The sequence below is a fragment of the Perca fluviatilis genome, chromosome 21 (assembly GCF_010015445.1).
Source record: "Perca fluviatilis chromosome 21, GENO_Pfluv_1.0, whole genome shotgun sequence".
NCBI classification, from domain to species: Eukaryota; Metazoa; Chordata; class Actinopteri; order Perciformes; family Percidae; genus Perca; species Perca fluviatilis.
The window spans coordinates 4114752-4137534 of record NC_053132.1 but is presented as its reverse complement, the minus strand read 5'-3'; the positions used below and the strand labels follow the sequence as shown (position 1 = coordinate 4137534).

At 41.2% G+C, this 22783-nt stretch overlaps 2 protein-coding genes across 5 annotated transcripts in view; both read right to left on the bottom strand.

Moving 5' to 3' along the window:
• The window catches only part of abca5 (ATP-binding cassette, sub-family A (ABC1), member 5), a 41447-nt gene extending 22764 nt beyond the window's left edge, over positions 1-18683 (bottom strand). Inside the window, exons 1-13 of the mRNA XM_039788594.1 lie at positions 18561-18683; positions 17497-17666; positions 13970-14156; positions 13022-13195; positions 11995-12092; positions 10553-10778; positions 8382-8524; positions 6767-6955; positions 5688-5835; positions 4709-4886; positions 3039-3097; positions 2214-2500; positions 1176-1295 (exon numbers count right to left, since the gene is read on the bottom strand). Of these exons, the coding sequence (XP_039644528.1) occupies positions 1176-1295; positions 2214-2500; positions 3039-3097; positions 4709-4886; positions 5688-5835; positions 6767-6955; positions 8382-8524; positions 10553-10778; positions 11995-12092; positions 13022-13195; positions 13970-14156; positions 17497-17666; positions 18561-18573 (1992 nt within the window). The 5' untranslated portion in view covers positions 18574-18683. The remainder of the gene's footprint in view (positions 1-1175; positions 1296-2213; positions 2501-3038; positions 3098-4708; positions 4887-5687; positions 5836-6766; positions 6956-8381; positions 8525-10552; positions 10779-11994; positions 12093-13021; positions 13196-13969; positions 14157-17496; positions 17667-18560) is intronic.
• An 80-nt stretch (positions 18684-18763) lies between these two features.
• Positions 18764-22783, bottom strand: part of asb3 (ankyrin repeat and SOCS box containing 3) — an 11552-nt gene continuing 7532 nt past the window's right edge. For all 4 annotated transcript variants that reach the window (XM_039788629.1, XM_039788630.1, XM_039788632.1 and 1 more), the window contains exons 7-10: positions 21367-21585; positions 20967-21269; positions 20737-20870; positions 18764-19482 (exon numbers count right to left, since the gene is read on the bottom strand). In XM_039788629.1, the coding sequence (XP_039644563.1) occupies positions 19250-19482; positions 20737-20870; positions 20967-21269; positions 21367-21585 (889 nt within the window). In that variant the 3' untranslated portion in view covers positions 18764-19249. The remainder of the gene's footprint in view (positions 19483-20736; positions 20871-20966; positions 21270-21366; positions 21586-22783) is intronic.

The window sequence follows — 22783 nt, the reverse complement described above, 5'->3', positions numbered from 1 at the left end:
TTATTGGCTCAATGATGCCGATGTGATTTACTTTTTCGCCGCGAAAGGCACCAACGGCTTTCTGGAGGACATCCACCAGACCAGCGGGGGCTCATTGGATTGTTGTTCGCCGCGGCAAGCGAGGAGGGCGGGGAGGAAGCAGAAGTAGGGACACCGGCCGAAACTAACACGCAGATCGCCACTGCCAATACTCCTACTCATCAACGCCAGATGGATCACACACAAGATGGATATATATGCTACAAATACACACGGAACTGCTGCATGTGGATTATCACAGAAGCCTGCCTGGCTGAACGCACTCCCTCCCGGACGGCAGCTACCAGCTAGCACGGCGAGCTAGCAACCGGCAGGAGGTAGGAGTTGAAAACGCATCTTGTTGTCACGTAAGAGCCCTGTTCATGTTGCACAAACATTTTAATTGCATTTTGTGTCTGTTAAGAGGCTCAAAGGCACTCTTTGTTATGCCCCCAAAACTACAGTTTTAGCTAACTGGGAGTTATGGGCATTAGCTGCAGCAACTCCAGTTTGCTAAGACCGATTCTGATGTTTGTTTTTTTGCTATCAACAGTACTTACATATTTATAGCGATCAATATTAACGTAAAAATTGCCCAGAGTTCTCCTTTAAGTACAGTACTTGAGTACTGTTACTTGGTTACATTCCACCACTGCACGTGGCGCTAGTTAACACTACACTTGACAGCATGGTAACGTTAGCCTACCGTTAGCTAGCAGCTGGATTAAACACTGTCAAAATGCTGACAGCTAAACGGTGCGACTGTGTGTCTGTGTGACTGTATTTCACTGAAGAGGACTCCAACAGCGGGACTTCCAACAGTCTGCTGCTGCTGTCGGAAAAACAACACAGATGGTAGGTTTACTTGAAAGTCGCCTCACCAGCCTCGTGGTGCAATCAAAGTTATTTAAATCTTTTTAAAAGTGTCGGTTCAGGCATTGGCACGGTTTTAAAAAAGGTATCGGGGTAGCACCGGTATCGGAAAAAATCCAAACGATACCCAACCCTGATGCCGACTGCTCAGAATGGACCCAAGCGGTTATACTGCTAGGACTGGTGGGAGAATTACTGATAACTAGAGGCAGAGTGAGACCAGGATACACATAAAATCAAATTCAAGGAAATGATTAATGGTATAAAGCACTCGCTCCAAGTACCTTAGGATCTCCGAGAATGGCGATACCCACGGAGAGTTTCCTCTTTTGGCCTCCGCTCAGATTCTTGGCCTGAGCAGTCATGATTTTCTCCAAGTCCAGATCCTTCAGCACCTTGGTAACCTATTGTGGGGGGAGGGGGTCAATCTCACACTGCATTTTTGAATGAGCCATCTATGATCATGCATTTAAACTATTTTGGACAAAAAGTTGAACAAAATAGGCCTTGAAACAAAACCAACAGAGACAGAGAAGTGTTTAGATCTTCCCTGGGAAAACCCTGACAAGCTTCTGGCATATTTGAGATTTGCTCTGCAAGTCCGTCTGGCCACGAGCCCATTCAAGCCCATTTCCAATTTTTCCAAATCGAGGCACCGATCACAACCGTTGAGGGGGGCTTTACACAATGACAATAGCACAGCGACGGCGAGCAGCTTTTTGTTTATATTCAACATGACGGCCACCGAAGCTCCACCACCTGTTGATGCTGCTGTCGCTGTTATGTCAGCCGGATCGTTGGTCTGATTGGTTGAAGGACTACCCAATTGCGCCCAGAGGCATTTCGGCGGCGTCCGTTGGTGACACCCCTTTGGAAATGGGCTGTGAATGAACCTTCCCCAGACCCACGCTCAGTTACAGCTGAGAAGGGTCTGGGGTCAACCAGGCTAGTTTAGATCATCACATCTAGAGCTGCAATGATCAATCGACTAGTTATCAACTATTAAATGAATTGCAAACTATTTTGTTAATCGTATCATTGAGTGATTTTTTATGAAAGAAAAGTAAAAACTTCTCAGATTGCAGCTTGTTAAATGTGAATATGTTGTAGTGTCTTCTCTCCTTTGTGACAGTAAACTGAATATCTTTGAGTTCTGGACAAAACAAGACATTTGAGGACGTCATCTTGGGCTTTTATGGGAAACACTGATCCACATTTTCACCATTTTCTGACATTTTAGAGACCCAACAACTAATCCATTAATGGAGAAAATAACCGACAATTCAACAATTAAAATAATCGTTAATTGCAGCCCTAATTACCTCAGCATCGATGTTGGAGGGCGGGATCCCTTTGATGGCTGCGAATATCCTGAGGTGCTCCTCCACAGTGAGCACATCAAAGATGATGTTGAACTGGGGGCAAATTCCCACCAGCTGCTTCATTTCAGGCCCGTCTGCGATCTCTGCTACGGGGGAGTTGTAGATGGTGGCCGAGCCGTTAGTGGGCGGGCAGATGCCACACAGGATGTTCATGAGGGTGGTCTTTCCGGCCCCGCTGTGTCCCAGCAAAGCCGTGATCTGGTCCTCGTAGATGTCAAACGTCAAACCTGGGGAGGGGATGTAAAGGAAGAGAGGGACAGCACCGTGGAATCAGAAAATGCGCATTAACATACGAACAGACACACAGTTGGGCTGGACAGCATATTGTTGCAGCATTGACGTTCCAGTGCAGGCATGGGAAACAGACTAGAAGGGAATAAAACAAATTAGATCCACCATGGGACACGATGAAAACCATTTTTCTACTTAATCAAAATGAAAACTTGCAGGCAATCCATGCAGATTGATTTTTCATGACTAATCTTAAAAAGGAAAACAGTCTATTCTCTCTGCTTAACCACAGTTTTGCATTGTAGCCTCTGACTAAAATTACATTTTGATTATAGCTTTGCACACAGTTTTTTTTTTCCTCTCTAAATGGAGCAAGAGATATTAAAAGCTTCACAAATGAAATTAACTTTTTTTTAAATGAATATTTTTTAGGCCCTTCCACAGTAAGTGGACACTGTGAGAACAAATCACAACATCTGCTAATTAAGAAGCCTTTAAAAAGGAACCAATCATGTCAAAGTGTTCAGGACTCACCTCTGAGAGCCTCCACCACGTTGCCCTTCTCTTTGTACACTTTCTGGATGTTATTGATGCTGCCGGAGAAAGAGGCACAGGAGCAATCAAGAATTATTATTTTTTTCGCCACTAAGTGTAAACACAGAAGCAGTGTCAGAATGAGGAGCAGCGGTCATCTTACAGGACAGTCCCCTCGGCTTTAACGGAGCCTGGAAACTCTCCAAGCCTTCATTTCTCTCCTCATGCTTCAGTGTCAAAAAGGGCTCATCCTCTGAATGGATATTTTAGACATAGGGCTGGGCAATAATTAGATATGTTAATTTATCATCTTTCAATGGAATCATATCGTGATGAAATCATATATCGAGATGTCGTGATATACAATGACATTGTCTAAATTGATAACAACAAGCATGTACCAACTGAATTTTCTCAGAAAATTTGCTGTGAAACATTTTGAGGGAATATCATTTGAGAAATTGCAGATTTGTTTAAACCCTTGTGTTGGCTCTTCCACTCGACCACGCACTCGCTGGGTCAAACCTGAACATCAACACTTTTTCTGACCTTTTTGTCGACACTTTTGACACTGTTTTTAGCGCATTTTTTGACGTTTATAACACTTTTTTTCCCATTCCCATGTATAAACACCAACAACACCAACTTATTACTAGTTTTACACCTATTTTTGGAATTCATGGTCAATAAACGACATTTCTAGGAAGTAATTCTTGAGTTAAAAAAGCAGAAATTATGAATTATTTAGACTATTATTAAAGGAAGGATCATCACAGAAGGGTATATGTCAAAGTTTAGTCAGGATATAACAAATTTCAAATGCAAATTTTTTTTATCAAACACCTTAAAATTCACTGTAAGTAGAGATCTGATCTGTTGTTGTACTTGCGAAGCACGCTGTATGGAATCATCAGTGTTATTTTTGGGTAATTACAATTGGGTAGTTAAAAGAAACTCATATTTCTGATATAGAAATTTAGTAAATTGGTCAAATTTGACACTAAGACAACACAAGGGTTAACCTCACACTATATTTTGTACATGCATGTAAGCATAGTCAGTTTAGAGCTGAAAAAAAAACAACATGTTACTTTTTCTTTATTATTTCACTTGTTTACCACATTATTGATGATGATTTATCTCAAATCTCATTGTAAAAAAATTATTTTGTAAAAGCACCAATTTTCAACCCTACAATATCGACATTGATGTATTTGGTCAAGGATATCGTGATATGTCGGGCGCCCGGATAGCTCAGTTGGTAGAGCAGGCGCCCATTTATAGAGGTTTACTCCTCGACGCAGCGGGCCCGGGTTCGACTCAGACCTGCGGCCCTTTGCAGCATGTCATTCCCCCTTTCAAGTCCTCAGCTGTCCTGCAAATAAAGGCCTAAATATGCCCAAAAAATAATCTAAATTTAAGAATATCGTGATATCTGATTTTCTCCATATCGCCCACAGCCCTATATAGATTTAGACAGTTTGTGCATGGTATGCTAAAACAGCATGACTTTTTTGCTGTCCAAAGTGAAATGATGGTGCTACAAAAGCAGCCGCCATAAAACTGTAGAAACCTACTCAGAAATGTAACAAACTGCATTTCCAGGAAGCACTTATTGCAACAGAAATGTGCATCCAAACTGAGATTCATATGCAGGTTCAGACTCTTACCGGATGGCCTCTTTCCCTCTGAACTCCGGCGAAACAGGCTCGACTGACTCGTCCCCAGCAGGAGCGCCGTTCGCCTCTGCATCGTACACAGAGTTCACTTCAACGTAGCGCTTACTGCGTTTGGACCAATAGGAGGGCTTCAGGAAGTACACCAAGGACCTCCTCATTCCAAACTCCCCTGCATTTCAGACAACATGTAGTAGGTATTACACATGATAGTAATACTAAACAATCATAGGGTTCAAGATTAAACTTAAAAGTGTCGAGCTGCAAAGATTAATCAATTAAGTGATTAGTTGTCAACTATTGAATTAATCGCCAACTATTTTGATAATCGATTAATCGTTTTTTTTAAAGTAAGACAAGTTAAAATTCTCTGATCTCAGCTTGTTAAATGTGAAAAAAAAAGTTTCTTCTCTCCTCTGTGACAGTAAACTGAATATCTTTGAGTTGTGGACAAAACGAGACATTTGAGGATGTCATTTTGGGCTTTTCGGGAAACACTGATCCACATTTTCTGACTAGAGAACTTTTTGTAACTTAAAATAATGTTTTCCAAAATCGTTTCAGTGGTTCATCAACTCATAACAGGGTGAACGGCACTTCTGCATTCACTTTGCCGCCCTCTACCGGCTATAACCTCACTATGCAAGTTTGCAAGATCGGGTAGTGGATCTGTAGTTCGAATGAGACATAATGGGACAAATCGGCTTCCAACCTGTAGGGGGACCGAAGCGGGAAAAGTTCTGTAGTGTTGCTTTAATAGACCAAACAACTAATCCATTATTCAAGAAAATAATCGACAGATAAATGGACAACGGAAAAAATCGTTAGCTGCAGCCCTCTTATAAGTGATCGCACGGTGAAACTTTCTGCTGCTGCAGAACTAATACAACTAATAGTATTAAAGTGTGTGTGTGTGTGTGTGTGTGTGTGTGTGTGTGTGTGTGTGTGTGTGTGTGTGTACACACACACTCACCAGGCAGGACCTGGTCCAGGTAGACAGCCAACAGAAGGTAGAGGATGCAGTCCACAACCAGCATGAGCAGGGGCACGTAAAGAGGATGAGGGCCGTTGGCCAGGGAGGAAAACACAGCACCGTCTCCCTGGGCCTCCAGGTAAACCACCTAACGTGTACACACACACATACACACATCAATTTCCTGTGGCCACGATTAAATTCCCCCACAATGTGTGTCATTTTTCAATAACTGCATGGCTCCAAATTTACATTTAAGCAAACAGACATATGCAATATCAAAATCAGAAGCATCTGTGGTCAAAGGATAGTATGCTAATGTCTCAGAGTTAGTTACTGATTCTTATACTTGTATATGTTCTTTAGCAAGTGACATGAACAACCTAATCTACAACTTCATGCAAACTATTTTGTCAAAAAATAAATATTTTTGGTTTTCATAAATATGTGTAGCAAAAACTATACAAAATGTCTTTAAATTCAAAACAAACTAGAGACCATCTTGCAATGGGACTGCACAATAGCCAGGATGCCAATTTGGGCCATGGGCATATGGGAGGCCCTTTACTACTTCCTACCCTGCTGTTTCTGGCACACTTGCTCGGACCGCATCCATTTGCGAACTCTGCCTTTATTTTGATCTAAAATAAACGTCTGTAAAGTTTGTATCTGTAAGACTCTGTCTTGCAAGTTGCAGCACTACCTTGGTAACAAAATCTGGCTGCAGACATATCAACACCTGGCAGAGTACTCAAAATGGCCTCTGTGGTAGTTGCCCTTAAAGCGTGTCTCCAGGACCACACGTTGGAATGATGATACAGACTCACAAGGAGAAACAATGCCTGTGTCACTGTCGCGGCTGGTAATTAAAGCCACAGACAAAAACTAAGTCACAAGACGACAACTGCAGAAATGGATGGAAATGGACCCCGGTGAAGGCAAAGCATCATGGGAGGGGAACAATACCAGCAAGCCGAGTACTAACTACATTCCTGGAGACATTTCTTGGCCAACCAGGTTATTTCATTACACGGCATATACTTGGAGATGACCAGCGGAGCGTAGTGTGCGTTTGGTACCTGTGCGATCCCGATTGAGAAGGCGCTGGGGGAGAGCAGACAGAGAAGCCAGACCAGCGGCTGCGGGAAGTCCTTCATCAGCACGGTGAAGAGTGACAGGCAGCCAAACACCACCGTCAGCATGGAGCCCACCGTGCTGGCAAACTTGGGCTTCTTAAATAACGGAGTCAGCATGAAGGAGAAAAAGATCTGTGGAGAGAGAGAGAGAGAGAGAGAGAGAGAGAGAGAGAGAGAGAGAGAGAGAGAGAGAGAGAGAAATCAATATTTCCATGACTACCACTCTCAATGTTGTTATGCAGAGAGCACCAACTGAACTGAACAGTGCTGTGAATAAAAACCTCCAGTTTAAACATGCTAGTTTAACACTGACTGTATTGGGGTTAGTTATCAGTCCATTTCTAACAGGTTGGGGAATAAATAACCTTCCAATATAAGCAACAATTTTAGAAAATGTCATGCTTGTAATGCTGCAATGATTTCCAAATGATCTTGCATAGAACACACAACGCAACTAGGGCTGGGTACTGCCACGGATTTCCTGAAATCGATTTGATTCCGATTCACGAGGTTCCAATTCGATTTGATTTTAGATTTGATTTGTTTCAATATCGATTTGATTACGGATATTTCAGTTACAATACCAATTTTGCTTGATATGGAGAAAAAAATTCAGAGAACTTCTACTGTAAATTGTACAAGGAACTAGGGCTGCATGATATGAGGAAAATATCTAATTGCGATTATTTTGACTGATATTGCGATATGAGTCACGATATTGGAGGGAATAATCATTTTTGTATCATTATTCTCATTTTCATTATATATATAAAATTATTGACGTGTGATTTTTGCGAGGATCTGTACCAAACAAAGATTTTTTTCTTTAGTCAGTAGGATACAATTTGTAGGCCGGGACGTCTCTGCAGCACCACAATACTTTATTTTAGAACGGTTAGACACATATTTTGCCTTTAACAAATATTGCACCCCCCTGCGATTTGGATATTGCACTAGTTCATATTGCGATTTTGACAAAATTGCAATTAATTGTGCAGCCCTACAAGGAACCCTCTAACCTGGTGCATTATTGAGAATATTAAGTTACATAGAAACTTTTCTTTAGTGCAGAGGGTGGGATGCAGATGGTAAACACAAATTTCACCCAACTTTGGAGCATTAATTAGCATGAAATCGATTCCTTATACTCTCTAGTTTCATTTGATATCAGCATCTTTAGTCTAGCTTTAAAAAGGGAGACTCTTAAAAGATCGATCTTGGGAATTTTATGAATCGTTATCTGATCATTTAAATGAAGATCGAATTGGAAAAATATATATATTTTTTTAAACCCAGCCTTAAAAGCTACACACTGGGGTCTCGTAGCTTTACCTACATTACACCTAATTACAGCTACATCACTTCCGGGAAGAAGAGTCTCCTTTTTCACTGCTGGGTAGAAATCTCAGAAATGTATAGCTCAAAACCTGGGACAACGAAACCAAAACTAGCTGCGTGGCTAGACGCCACTAGGGGTAAATGAGAAGATACTATTGTCATTTGGGTGAAGTGACCCTTTAAAACAGGTTTACTTTCCCTCCATCGCAGCTCTACTCACCGATGATATCCCATAGAGGAAGATGAGAAGGAAGACGACAAAGAAGTCACTGTTGGGGAACAGGGCCGTGTACGTAGCGATGATGGACATCAGGACGGACATGGTGGTCACCAGAGCGGCGTACAGGAGGCCCCATGACAACCTGTTCAACAACACAACAACTTAAGCATGTAAACAATCGCACAGAAAGCGAGTTATTATGGATTATTTCCATAGAATAAAAAAAAAACTAAACAAGTGTCAGAAGCTACAGCAGTGTTGATGTTGATTTTGTAGTGTCGGCCCGCCATGGCAAAATTTCTGCCGCCATGCTATCAGAAATAGGGCAGACGCACAATGTAGTCGCGGGCTGGGCCGGGTTCGGACAGATATTTAGAAATTATGTTTGGGTCGGGCTCGGTCACATCAGCGCGATAAGGCATTGAACATTTTAAATAAAAAAAAAGCTTATTAAGTAGGCGCGTGCCTGTGTTAACGTGCGCTTGTTGTCCCGTGTGCGCTGATGCGCTCATCTGTTGACATTTCCGAATGCCTTCCTACAAACGTACAGGTGTTATTAGTACGAGAACATTTTTTTAGATTTTAGCTGTGTCGGGCTCGGACATAAATAACTTAATGCCTGTTGGGCTCGGCTCGGGCCGGGCTCGGTTACTGCTCTGTCGGACGCGGGCCGGGCTCGCACAGAAAAATGCGGCCCGATCCGCACTCTATTTGAAACGCAGACACCAAAAGAAACATAAACATGCTAGCTAGCTAACTGTTATCGATCTCACGACGTGACTTTTTGCCCGAAGACAGCGTTGTGGAGAGTGAAACGGGGAGACTAGAAAAAGGCGTTCAGGTAGCGTGTTGTTAGGATGGCTACAGTACATCACAGGCACCGGTTATCTAAAAGATTTTCAGTGTAATGGCTCAATATCTAAATGATTTCGACAGTGACTACGTTTACAAGCTGTGAGTTTTCGGGTTATGGTCGGGTTAAGGTCACTATTCGGGTTTCTGAAACATTCGGAATAACCCGTTTACATGCGAGAGCAGAGAGAGTTACTCCTACATGGAATTTGTAATCAAATGGCAATATCCCAACTTAAACGGCGAGGCACGGTTAGCGTCTGGATGTAGCCTACGGACAACCTTAAGACGCAATAACTTTTCGGTCACCTTCTTATAAATCTCACTATCTCGGTACTTTCTGCCGTCAACAAAAGACATTATATTCATGGTTTTCACCACACTAATAAAGACATTATATTCATGGTTTTCACCACACTAATAAAAGACATTATATTCATGGTTTTCACCACACTAATAAAGACATTATATTCATGGTTTTCACCACACTAATAAAGACATTATATTCATGGTTTTCACCACACTAATAAAAGACATTATATTCATGGTTTTCACCACACTAATAAAGACATTATATTCATGGTTTTCACCACACTAATAAAAGACATTATATTCATGGTTTTCACCACACTAATAAAGACATTATATTCATGGTTTTCACCACACTAATAAAGACATTATATTCATGGTTTTCACCACACTAATGAAGAAATTGGTTTCCTCCTCGCTCCAAAAGTGTGGTGCTGTGCTGCGTCTCGCCAGGTTTATCTCTATTTATCTCTCTATGATTTCTGGCGCATACAAGAAGTTCCTCTACTCAAAAGACAGAGACTCCTTGAGAATAGAACATGCGCAGAACACAAATCAATGTTCCTTTTGATGGGGATATGCCGATATGCGTTTACATGACCAAAATTTCGGGTTAGAAAAGGGGTAACCCAGGTAGCATATTCGGGTTTTTGCCGGTGTTTACATGGCAGTGCGCGACCGGGTTGTTGCTAATATTCCGGTTTTGAACGGGTTATTGGCTGCTTGTAAACGTAGCCAATGTGGATGAGGTTGTTATAACTGGATGGCCGTCCATATTCATTTGAGCCAGTTTATAGGCTATCTACCCCCCCCCGTAAATGCATTTAACGTTAAGTCACACTGGACACAACACCCAGGTAAACCAGACAAAATGCCATGCAGCTTCCAGCACAATTCGTTTGGAATACAAGCGTTACATTTTGGAAGATAGATCGGATTCTGAACAGCGAAGCCTGCGCTGCTTGTTCAGACAGACCTGCCCCCACTGCTAAAAAAAAAAAAATCCCAAAAGAAGGGTTGTTTGTAGAGCCCCATCATGGTCATGGTGTCTTTGAGGCGATGCTCCTTCTCCGCCGCCACGTTGACGATGAGGAAGGTGACGAAGGGCGTGAAGGCCAGGACCAGGTAGATGGAGATGAGGGCGTGGGGGAATTTCTCCACCTCCACCGAGCCCGGCTGACCCATCATTACGACCTTCAGGTCCATCTCGCTCCACACTGAGCGCTTCGTCTGCATCTGGACACGACAGAGGGATCGTTAGACTCAAACTACGACTGGAAGTGATGACCATCTTCACTATAGATTCATCTATCGACACCTCTTTCTATTTTTACAAACCAAATAACCAACTTCTCCTTTCAGCACTACATTAGATCGGACAATACGTGAACTAGGGCTGTGGAATTTTGATTTGAACAATTACAAAAAGTTTTGTTGTCATTACTCAGATTCAGATTACTTTATTAGTCCCCAAAGGGGCAATTCAGTTTTACAGCCAACCCATCCATTAAAAAGGTTAAACTAACTTAAAAGTGCATTAAAAAAGTGCATTAGCACGCAATCTGTATAATGTAATGTTATAAATAATAAATCAAAATAAATGGACAATAAATAGTACTGCAGCAGTCATACATCCCCCTGTATACAGAAGCTTCTCGCTCTTTCCCGTAATATCCACAGGTTTACACATGACCCAACCCAATCATTACACCCACCCTCCCACCCACACTTACTTAGAATTTCTCAGGGGACAGAAACTACGCACTATAGCTTCAACTGTTGTAAATGCAACATCTTTCCAAAGGTCATTGAATAAATAAATTCAATAATCGTGATTTCAGAATTGACCAAATAATGGGGGAGAAGGAGAATTGATTCAGGCATGTATCGTAATTTCTTTGTGACGATTTTTAAAATCAATTTGTTTCCCAATAATCAATATTTTTCTTTTTCTTTTTTTTTTTAAACCAATGATTCCAGTAAATATTTTCTGTTTATGCAGTACCGCTGACGTTATATTATCTGTTTATGCGGTACCGCTGACGGCGACTACATCATATCCTTTTCCAGCAAAACAGACCGGAAACAGGAAATGCATAAAATCTTCTTTACAACGTAAATAAATGTCAGACTGACTGACTGACATGTGATGTGCATTCTTCTTAAAAAACTATTTGTCTTTAGAAATGCCTCCTGATATCTTGTCTCAACTTTTGTTTTTGTTAAAGAAGGAAAAGAAAAATCACAATACTCAATACTATCGAATCGCAGTACTTCTAGAATCCAATCGGCTCCCATGTACCGTGAAAGAATCGAATCGGGACAAAAGCATATCGTCTCGTGGCCCTAGTAACTTATTCTGAACAACACTCGCAGTGCAGCTTTGTTCCCTCTGTAAGGTGGAGTTGGTTCAGACCAGGGGAGCATTGTGCTGATCTGCGGCCTGTCTCACCTGGATGATAGCTGCATCGATCAGAGACTGGAGGCGGATGAAGCCAGAGTACCAGTAATTAGCTGCTCTGCAGTTCACCGAGCTGGTGAAACAGTTGGCTAGAGGAGAACAAACACAACGACAACAACATAAGCTTTATGTGTGCCAGATATAAATGACAAACACTTTATATTTCAGCTCTGTGCTCCCTCACACAGGTAGATCATTCAATACACACTTATCCCCCCAACTGCCAACTCAATGTCACCTGACATGGACATTATTCCTTACATATCAACTTATTGATAACCAATTACCTACAAACTAGTATGAGTGCATTAAATCTATTATATATCTTATTAGTTATATCTATTACTCATTGAATATGATCACCACTATTTGGCAATATTCAAATAATGTGCAATAACCCACACTGCATATAAAACCATTTCATTTTTTAATATATGTATATAGCGTCTCAGAACTTTGCACCTTACCCCCTTTTTTGCACTACTTATTTTATTTCTTGTTATATTTATTTTACGTACATGTTGGCACTGGAAAATGAGTTGCTTTTAAAAAAGGCATTGTATGCTATTAAATGCTTCAGCATGGAGTCTTTAAACCAAAGGCCTCCTGGGCAGTGTGTAGTGTATGTGAAGGTTTACGTAATTTTGTATTACAAGTATAATCTGTAAAATGTTCTAAAAATTAGGTTTTGCTTTGCAATCATGGAGCCTGCAGTCTGTTCACCGGTAACTGAATCCATTTCAAATGTACTCTTCAGAATAGGTTTAAATAGAGGGAGGACTGAAAACCTTTCAGGAAAAATATTTACGTATATACAAACCGCCATTCCATTGAAGTTGTGATGTTGTGTAAAACGGAAATGAAAACAGAATACTATAATTAAATAATGATTTGCCTTTTCAACCTATATTCAATTGAACACACTACAAAGACAATATATTTAATGTTCAAACTGAGCAAATATATTGTCTTTGTAGTATAAAGAAGGCAAAATAAAGAAAATCCCGTTAGACTTTACCGATAGATTCTGTGTAATCGCTGGGTAAGGGCAGCTGGTTGTAGGGGAAGCGCAGCCTGTACGACGTGGCAGCGCTGTCCGTGAACACAACACCGACGTAGCTGGAAGGCTCATACAGACTGGCGTTCTCCAGGTCCTCCTCGCTGGCAAACATCTCCAGATGATCCTGGAGGTCTGACAACACAAGGATAGAGAAAAAAAAAAAAAAAAAATTATGTGTTTAGAAAGATGCAATTTATTTGATTATCACAAACTACCTGCCCTTGTTTTATGATTAAGGTTGGTTTTCGAATAAAATATGTTGTTTTTATGTTATAGTATACATATGTGCGCAACACAGTATGGAAGGGGCATTTGCAATTTATTTAGGGGTGAATGATTAACCCTTTCAAATCAAAATTTAAAAGAATGCGATTAGCTAATCGTGAAGGCCGCAAATAATCGACTGACATATTTAGTTGAAAGTTTGGTGTAACATCTGGTTCCATATTTTGTAGTCCTCTTTTCATTTTTACATTTACGTTTTTTTCATTAGATAAATGCTGGAATAACGTTACATATCAGATTGTTTTAAGAACAAATGTTTTATTTTCAGTGTATTTTTCATTTATTTATTTATTTAGGTGGTAGAAGGTGCAATATGTAGCTAAAAAAAAAAAAAAAATTCAGACTTTTTCCCCAAATTGTTCAGCGCTAATTGTATTATACAGTAATGGCAATAACAGCTTCTTATCCATCTTATCTTATATTATAGCCTATATCAAATACAGCGATGTGATTGGTGCAGCTTGGCTACAAGGGCATAGTTAATGAGCATAATTACTGAATGCCAGAGTGACCCGCTGAGCAAATTCAAATTGTGCTCTCGCGAGAACTCTGGATTTCCAGGGTAGGTGTCTTGTACTGTAGGTGCGAATTTAAAGGACGAGAGGATTCTCAGACACTCACGCATCTCCTGGGCCACCTCTTCCATGATGTGGTTGGTGACGTTAGTGATGGGTGTGTAGCCCAGGCCCTTGAAGAAGTGGTCTTCGCGCTCCAGCTCCATAGTGCTGATGCCTCCATAATAAACGTGAGGATTCACAGTGCTGATGAGTACCAGGAGACCCAACAGTAGCAGGGGTAGGATCAGTTCCTACAAAGACAGACACACAAAACGAACAACTGATGAGAAAACCCTGACACCCCAGGGGCGATGGAATATATCTTCAACATATTCGGTGTCTGTCATCTGGCATCTCCTCCCAGTTGGATTTGGTCACTACCTAAAGCTGAGGCTTAGAACATGGATCCACATGTAAATGGCTTATTTTCATTGCCAAGAAATAATCCTTTATTAGTGCCTGTGTTCTGTGATGAGGTCAAGGAATTTTGCAGCGGGATACGTGATAACTAAGTTGGATTGCAGGGACCCAGGTTCCATTCAGCCCAAGATGATTTATTCTGTGAGATGGGTCAATCCTAAAACGGGATGGATAAGCACATACAGTAAGAAGCTGGGTCCAGACTAGTTTAACGATAGCCAGACTGATTATTTTAAGAGGATGGAAGAATGAAAGGGTGCCATCAATCCAGGAGTGGGCTTGTTAGATGGCTAGGGTGGCAGCGTTTGAAACAAAGTTATATAGAAAGGGTTTGCCAGATTGGATGTCCAGACTAGAAAATGGGGAAAGTAGCTGAGCTTTCTGGAGGGCTCCTAGGAAGCTTTGTGCTGGGGAGAGACGTGTATGATGGGCTTATGGTGTTGTCATTTCTACATATGTCTACTTTGATTAAGGTTTATGGTGTTTGGTGTTTTCAGCCCCCAACGTCGCCTTCCAGGCAGCGCTGCTTAATAACGCCTTTAACTGACAGCACTAATTAAAACACTTTAAAACCTCCTTAAAAAGCCAAGTTTGGTTATATATATAAAAAAATCTGTTTAAAAGAAGGCCAGATATTAAAAGGCAAAAGGTTAAAAGAACCACTGGACAGGACGGACAGCGGGAGAATAAAACTTTAAATAAAAAGGTCACCTCCACGCCTGCCCTGGCCTCTCTCCTGGAGACATTACAAGATAAAAAAATAACAATATATATAGAGTTATGAAACTAAATGCCCCAGTGATCCCAATCTATCTCCACATAAAAGGGTTAGGTGCCTTGAAGTCGACGTTGGGGGCTCAAAACACCATCGAGCAAGGTTTATGGTCCATTTTGTTGATTCTACGGGAACATTGTAGTTACTCTGTCATCTTTTCTTGAGGTTTGTCTGGGATGGGTAGGGATGGGGGGGGGATTTGTCCATGTTGACTGTTTGGAGCTCTAATGATGAAGAACCACTCTCTCTCTCCTCCGAGCCATTAACAACATGCTACAGCTTGACCTTGTGCAACACAGTCAATCAATTGGGAGCCATTGGCACGTCAAGAGCTGATTCCAGAGCTTGTCAGGCTTTTAAAATTTTTTTTGACCAAGAGCTATATTAAGGCTTGCGGTTGACAGGGTTCCACTGGGAAAACTCATTAAGATTTGGTTCACCTGGGATTATCTATGTGCACAATATAATGAAAATCCCATTTAGTAAACACTTCATGCTCCAAACAGCATAGCTTCTCCTTACAAACCAACAAGGCCGCCATCTTAGAGTAACCCAGGATAAGCGGTCACCTGAGCTCAAGCAGCCAGTGACAAACGGTTGGCATCTCTGGTATGAAGTAAACAAGCCACATTAAATCGCACTGCAGCTTCGGGAAAATCCTGGACTTTCCTAACAGCTGTTGAGGAAGCTGCAGGAGGTCCCTCGGCACTACCTCTCGAAAGTAAAGTTGATACACAGAGACATTAAAAATGCATCAGTGCAACTTCAAGCCCAATGAAAAATGCATGGTCCGACAAACAAAAGAGATTGGAACGGAGAGGATGCACAAGCCAAGTCTTTGTATTTATTGCCCAAATCTAATTGTATATTGTGTATTTATTAATGAGTCCTTTAACAAGGGCAAGAGGTTTGGGTGCTGTTATTTTTTGTTGCACTGGAGCAGCCATAGGCGTAAAAAGAAATGACCACATTATCAGACTTATTAACGCTAGCCGAGGTTTTCCTGGAACAACAACAACAGAGAGATCTCTCTCTCTCTCTCTACATTATCAGACTTATTAATGCTAGCCGAGGTTTTCCTGGAACAACAACAACAGAGAGATCTCTCTCTCTCTCTCTACATTATCAGACTTTTTAACGCTAGCCGAGGTTTTCCTGGAACAACAACAACAGAGAGATCTCTCTCTCTCTCTCTCTCTCTCTCTCTCCATTATCAGACTTTTTAACGCTAGCCGAGGTTTTCCTGGAACAACAACAACAGAGAGATCTCTCTCTCGCTCTCCATTATCAGACTTATTAACGCTAGCTGAGGTTTTCTCTCTCTCTCTCTCTCTCTCTCTCTCTCTCTCGACAGAGTGCTATCCTTGAGAAAATGTGTGTGGAATGCAAAATAACGGCGCATCACGGGATAAACCAACCTTTCAACACATATTTCTTTCCTCCTTTAACTGTGAGGGGTAAAACAGAGTTACAGAATTAACAGAGCCCAAGGACTGTTTAAATAAATTGACAGATATATACAGTATATAAATGTAAGAGAGTAACAAAGAAATAAAAATGAGTTCATCTATAATTATATCATAAATTACCGGCATTAGGTTCTCATTTCAACAGCCGCACAAGCTGTTATCCATCCACACACACTACAAGCCTTGTTCTTTCTACACCTATTATTGCTCCATAGCACAAACTCCAGTGCTCAGCATAAGTGAATACACCCATGCTAAAGTTGACTAAAAAGAGGAATAAAAAAAAATTGATATTAATGATATTAATGCCTGAATTACAAAAATACCCCCACATCATCACATACCCTTCACCATACCTAGAGATTGGCATGGGGTACTTTCCATAAAATCATCTCTCAATGCAAATCAAACCAGCTATTAGGCTAACTGAAATAAAACCATGCCAATCTCTAGGTATGGTGAAGGGTATGTGATGATGTGGGGGGGGGCTATTTTAATTCCAAAGGCCAAGGGAACTTTATCAGGATGCATAGTATCCCGGATCCATGAAATAACTGGCCTTTAAAAATTAAAATCTGCCTGCCTCTATGGGAATTTAACATAGGAGTGTCTATACTTATGCCCCCTGTATTTTAAGGAAGAACATTTATTTATTTACGATACATTATTCATTCACAAAGAAAATTGGTTTCCTTAAAGGCTGGATTTTTCCTCATTTTTTTAATTAAGGCATTAAGATCAATTTCCAAAAGATGATTTTTTTAAATTCTTCTTTTTAGTCAACTTTAGCATGGGTGTATTCACTTATGCTGAACACTGTAAACATTGATTTTGCTGCATGACAATTGTGGGCAATGAAATGTCACAGCAACAGAACGACTAAATGAAACTGAACAGATTCATATCGGTCTGCTGCAAACTAAGCACCTGAAGACTCTGTTGCTTGGTCCTCCATTTGATGAGCAGATTCTTGTAGAGAAGACTCTTTGTTTGGTGCCAGACTCCAGCATCTCTCCTATACATGGGCTGCATACTTCCAGCATGCCTCATCTGGATGACGTACGGACGAGAAGTAGTCTCCCTAATGCTGGCCTCAGCTGCAAGTAAAATTAGGAAAAGGAAAAAAATAAATGAAAGCAGTAAAACTTTGGGTTTTGGTCAGCAAATGCCACCCTTATTTATTTTTGATTACAGTGAACCATTGAGCCAAACACAATGGCTTCATAAGTATTCAGTGCTTCAAAAAGTTACATTTCCTACATTACTAAGATTTAGCAAACAATTCAAATAGGCCTACATCAATGTCATGTTGCTGTAGAATTACAGATTTTGAGTACACGTTAGCTACAAATTCACATACTTTCACCATGGATTTGATGGATTTTTTCGACAGTAATGTAGTCATGGATCACGGATGGAGGGATACATTGGTCAATGATCTTTGTAACAACAACGTCCAATTATATTTTCGTATAGCACTGATGTGGAGTAAGCCCTTTCTCTTGCAAAGACTGCTGACTGTTGCAATGTGTGCACTAAATTGAGTTCCTTAATTTGCATGCATGTCTAACAAAGATACACTAGATGAAAGCTCGCTTTAAATCTACCTCATATTCTCTCAGATAGGCAGCAAGCTATAGCGTTTCCTCCCGTCGCCTCGGAGCTGCTCACCGGGGCGACGCTGTGCTCACTGGCTGGACTCCGGAGCCCAGTAACAGAAACCGTGTTGACAACAACGGCACTACCGTAAATGTTCGTAAAGCGGCTTTCGGCAAAGCGTGCCGCAAATGTCACCTGGCGTAACTTACCTGTCATATCAGCATTTAGCTAGCTAGTTATAATGACTAGCCAGATATTAGACGTGTGTGCTGCTCGCCTGAGCTAACGCACTGAACGCTGACAAGCGAAGGAGTCAAGCTAGCAAGCTACAGCAACACAGCCGATGGAAAACACACAAATGCAATGATACAAACAAACTTTCATATACTCACGTATGAAATACATTAAGTCATATCTTTCCTCAACGTGTGGTTCAACGGCCTTACATTACATTTGGTTTTATGTCAAGTAAACCCCGCTAAAACGAATTCTCCCGTTTCTTTACGTCGCTACTTCCGCCTGTCAAATATAGATGTGACGTTAACCAATCAGATCTGGTCTCGGTGTTAATGACAACGGTTTGCACCAATCAGAATTTGATCAAAGGTCTTTTATTGTCATATCACAAATGTAAACTGAACAAACACCACTTGTTTGGTTTTGGTGGGTAAAATAAATACAGCACAATGAAAAAGAATCAAAATTAAAGCACAAATGCACTGGCCGATAGAAACAACTTAATACAAACAGCTTGGTTATATTGCAATATGCAAATAAGTAAATTCATATTTGAAAAGTAAGCCCACCTGTGTCGTCAAACATTGTTAAAACCCACATAACATTTTATTTATTGTGATCCCAAAGTCTCCAAAGATACCAACCATGCTGAACTGTGAGGAAATGTTTGTAAAATGAAACATCTGAAATATGTCCATTTGATGGAATAGTGCTGCCATAAAAACATGGCTCAAACATGTAGCTTCCATGAGGAGCTGTAATAAGCTGACACGGTATACAAAACAGTGTGAAATAAGATGATTTCACAACCTTAAAGCAACATAAAGAGGAAGACTGGATGGGGTTACAGAACATGTCTGTGTTCGTGTGTGCTGCGGTATCCCTGTAGTCGATTTGAAAGTGGTGATGGCGGTGAGTGTGTGTAGGAAGCTTCCGGGATGTCTCCGAATTGGAGGAAGTCGTGAAGTAGGGAGGGCACAGGGAGCTGCTGCACAACATCGGTCCTCATCAGTAGATCTGGTCCCAACACTGACCGTACCTGCAGCCGACACATGTGGGAAAGACAGGGAACGGAGTCTGGAGGGAGGAGAGGAAAAGGAAAGGGAAAATGTCATCACTTACAGTTCACTACAATTTAAAGGTCTCATGAGATGGTGCTCTTTGGATGCTTTTATATAGGACTTAGTGGTCCCCTAATACTGTATCTGAAGTCTCTTTTATACAGACCTTAGTGGTCCCCTAATACTGTATCTGAAGTCTCTTTTATACAGGCCTTAGTGGTCCCCTAATACTGTATCTGAAGTCTCTTTTATATAGACCTTAGTGGTCCCCTAATACTGTATCTGAAGTCTCTTTTATATAGACCTTAGTGGTCCCCTAATACTGTATCTGAAGTCTCTTTTATACAGACCTTAGTGGTCCCCTAATACTGTATCTGAAGTCTCTTTTATACAGACCTTAGTGGTCCCCTAATACTGTATCTGAAGTCTCTTTTATATAGACCTTAGTGGTCCCCTAATACTGTATCTGAAGTCTCTTTTATATAGACCTTAGTGGTCCCCTAATACTGTATCTGAAGTCTCTTTCCCAAAATTCAGCCTTGGTGCAGAATTACAGCCACTAGAGCCAGTCCCACAATGAGCTTTCCTTAGGATGTGCCATTTCTGTGTCTGTAGCTATTGAGGAGGAGAGGGGGGGGGGCAAGGTGGAGGGTGGGGGTGTGGCCTTGACCAACTGCCACTTTGCTCGTTTGAAAGCCATGATGTCTCTCTCTCTTTCTCATGGGTTGGCCAAATTCTCTGGGCGGGAAAAGCAGAGAAAGGGGAGGTAACCTTGCTCCTTATGACCTCATAACAAGAAAGATTCCAGAACGGCCCATCTCAGCTTTCATTTTCTCAAAGGCAGAGCAGGATACCCAGGGCTCGGTTTACACCTATCACCATTTCTAGCCACTGGGGGACCATAGGCAGGCTGGGGGACTCATATTAATGTTAAAAACCTCATAAAGTGAAATTTTCATGCTATGGGACCTTTAATAAAAGCAAATGTGTATGGCTGTCCTCAACTAAGTCGACTAACTAGTTGATTAGTTGATTTATATATATGCAAGCATTTTTGCTGTGTGAACAGACAATAAGGTTTTATCTTATCTTATCCTTACCCTAAATCTTGTGTTTGCCAGAGATGTGCTCAGAAAGATTCTTGGAAAAAAAAATCATTCAGTCAATAAAATGACTAATCAACCCAATTAATCTTAGTTGACTAAGACCAAAATGACCGATTGGTCGACTGAGCCCTGTAAATCTGCAGTGTATATTTGTGTCAGTGTACCGAAATGTGGACATGGTTCCCAGGTCTTCTCTGCCCGTCTTCGATCCAGAATATGTTTCAAAGGGGGAGACAGATTCGACCAGTTTACAAACTCGAGCAGGTAATTCAGCACTTCACTGTCTGCCTGCTCCAACCTAGCAATCATAGAATAAAGGACAGAAAGAAATTGATCGAGTACAGTACAGCCATCTGATACTTGAACAAAGAGTGAAAAAGTCGACTTGTCTTACATGTGGGGCTGAAGCAGCAAAGAAGGTTCCAGTCCTGCCTTCAGAAGCAGAGGAAGCCAGCGGGCTGCAAAGTGGACTTGGCTTAGTGCCACACAGAGCAGCTCCCTCACTTCCTGCAGCTTTAATACAGCTTTCCCATGATGATGTGGTACAGAACAGTCCCTGGTCAAAGCCTCTGGTCGAGGGATCCATCTATGCTTAAGTATCAGTTGCAGCAGGTCTGTTTCGTCAGTGGCCAAGGCATAAATCCAGTCCTCCTCACTCAAACTTGCTCCTGCAGCTACCAGCAGCCCCACCGATTCACTGAAAGAGATTTGAATTGAAATCAAGTACAAATCCATGTTTTATTTTGCGTTTGTTCTTGTGTCTGTGACAAGGGCGAATGTGCTTTCTAACAAACCTGTATGGTTTGCTGGATGTGCGACACAAGGCGAAGGAGAGTGGTGAACGGATGCCCAGGATGTGCGTGCAGTCCTGGGCATCTGGGCTGAAACCTTCTCTCAAGAGCATCTCGACACTCTTGCTCTGATGGCTGTGGATGGCCACGTATAGGGGACTCACCATGCCGTCGCCACGGTCACACGCACGGTCCGTAACAGCGATCAGCCTCCTGAGGACACTGGGTTGACAAAATGACAGAGGGTTAAGGAGAACCATATGGGTACATATGCATTCAGCAGTTCCTAAGGCAAGGTAGGGCAGCTTTATTTGTATAGCACATTTCAGCAACAGGGCAATTCACAGTGCTTTACATAAAACAATGTGTTTATTGAAGACAACTAATTGCTTGTTGAATTATAAAAATAATTAAAGGAAATCAATTCTACCATTATTTTATTGAACAAATTGAACTGAACACAAAAGGCACCATTAAAGTAAGTAAGTATGTAAGTATGATAGTTACATTTTAAAGTGCAGTTTTTAAATAATACTTTCTTTTTTAACTTCAGATGAGTGTCTTTCGCCATGTGTGTTGATATTGTGATGATATAAAAAAATATAATATATATACACATATATATACATATATATATATATATACACACATATACATATACATATATATACATATATATATATATATATATATATATATATATATATATATATATATATATATATATATATATATATATACACACACACACACACACACACACACACACACACACACACACACACACACACACACACACACACACACACATATATATATATATCACTGTGCAGCCCTAGTGCAGGACGTGTAGTAGATAAATAAGTTAGTTGATTAACAGAAAATTCTTTCTTCCCATTCTCCAGTTTTGGCTACTTTAATGAGAGGATTTGCTGATTATCTCTCTTTTTTATTAGCATCCTACCAGACTCTGGTCCATTTCATTTGTACAGGCCACCCTTCACATTATTGTAGGCCAAAGTGACTTCACCAAGGTACCCCCAGGTTAGCCTGGTCCTACCAGACTCTGGTCCATTAGCCTGGTCCTACCAGACTCTGGTCCATTTCATTTGTCCAGAGAGTCTGGCCACTCTCCATTGACAAGTGTTAACTTCCTTGAAGCTGGGTACTCTGTTGAAGTTTAAAACTAATGGATGTGCCCAGAGCCACTCTGGATCTGCCATTCTCCGCCGCCATTACGGAACTCACCGAAGGTTACCGAACCTCAACGTCATCGACCAGACAAAACCCAAGACTATACCGAACAAACCCAGACGGAGTACTGAAGGAAAATGACAATTGAACGGAAGTACTTAGGAGGGCAGAGCCAGGCTACATGTTTATATCATCGTAAATGGAATATCTTTGGGATTGGACTTTT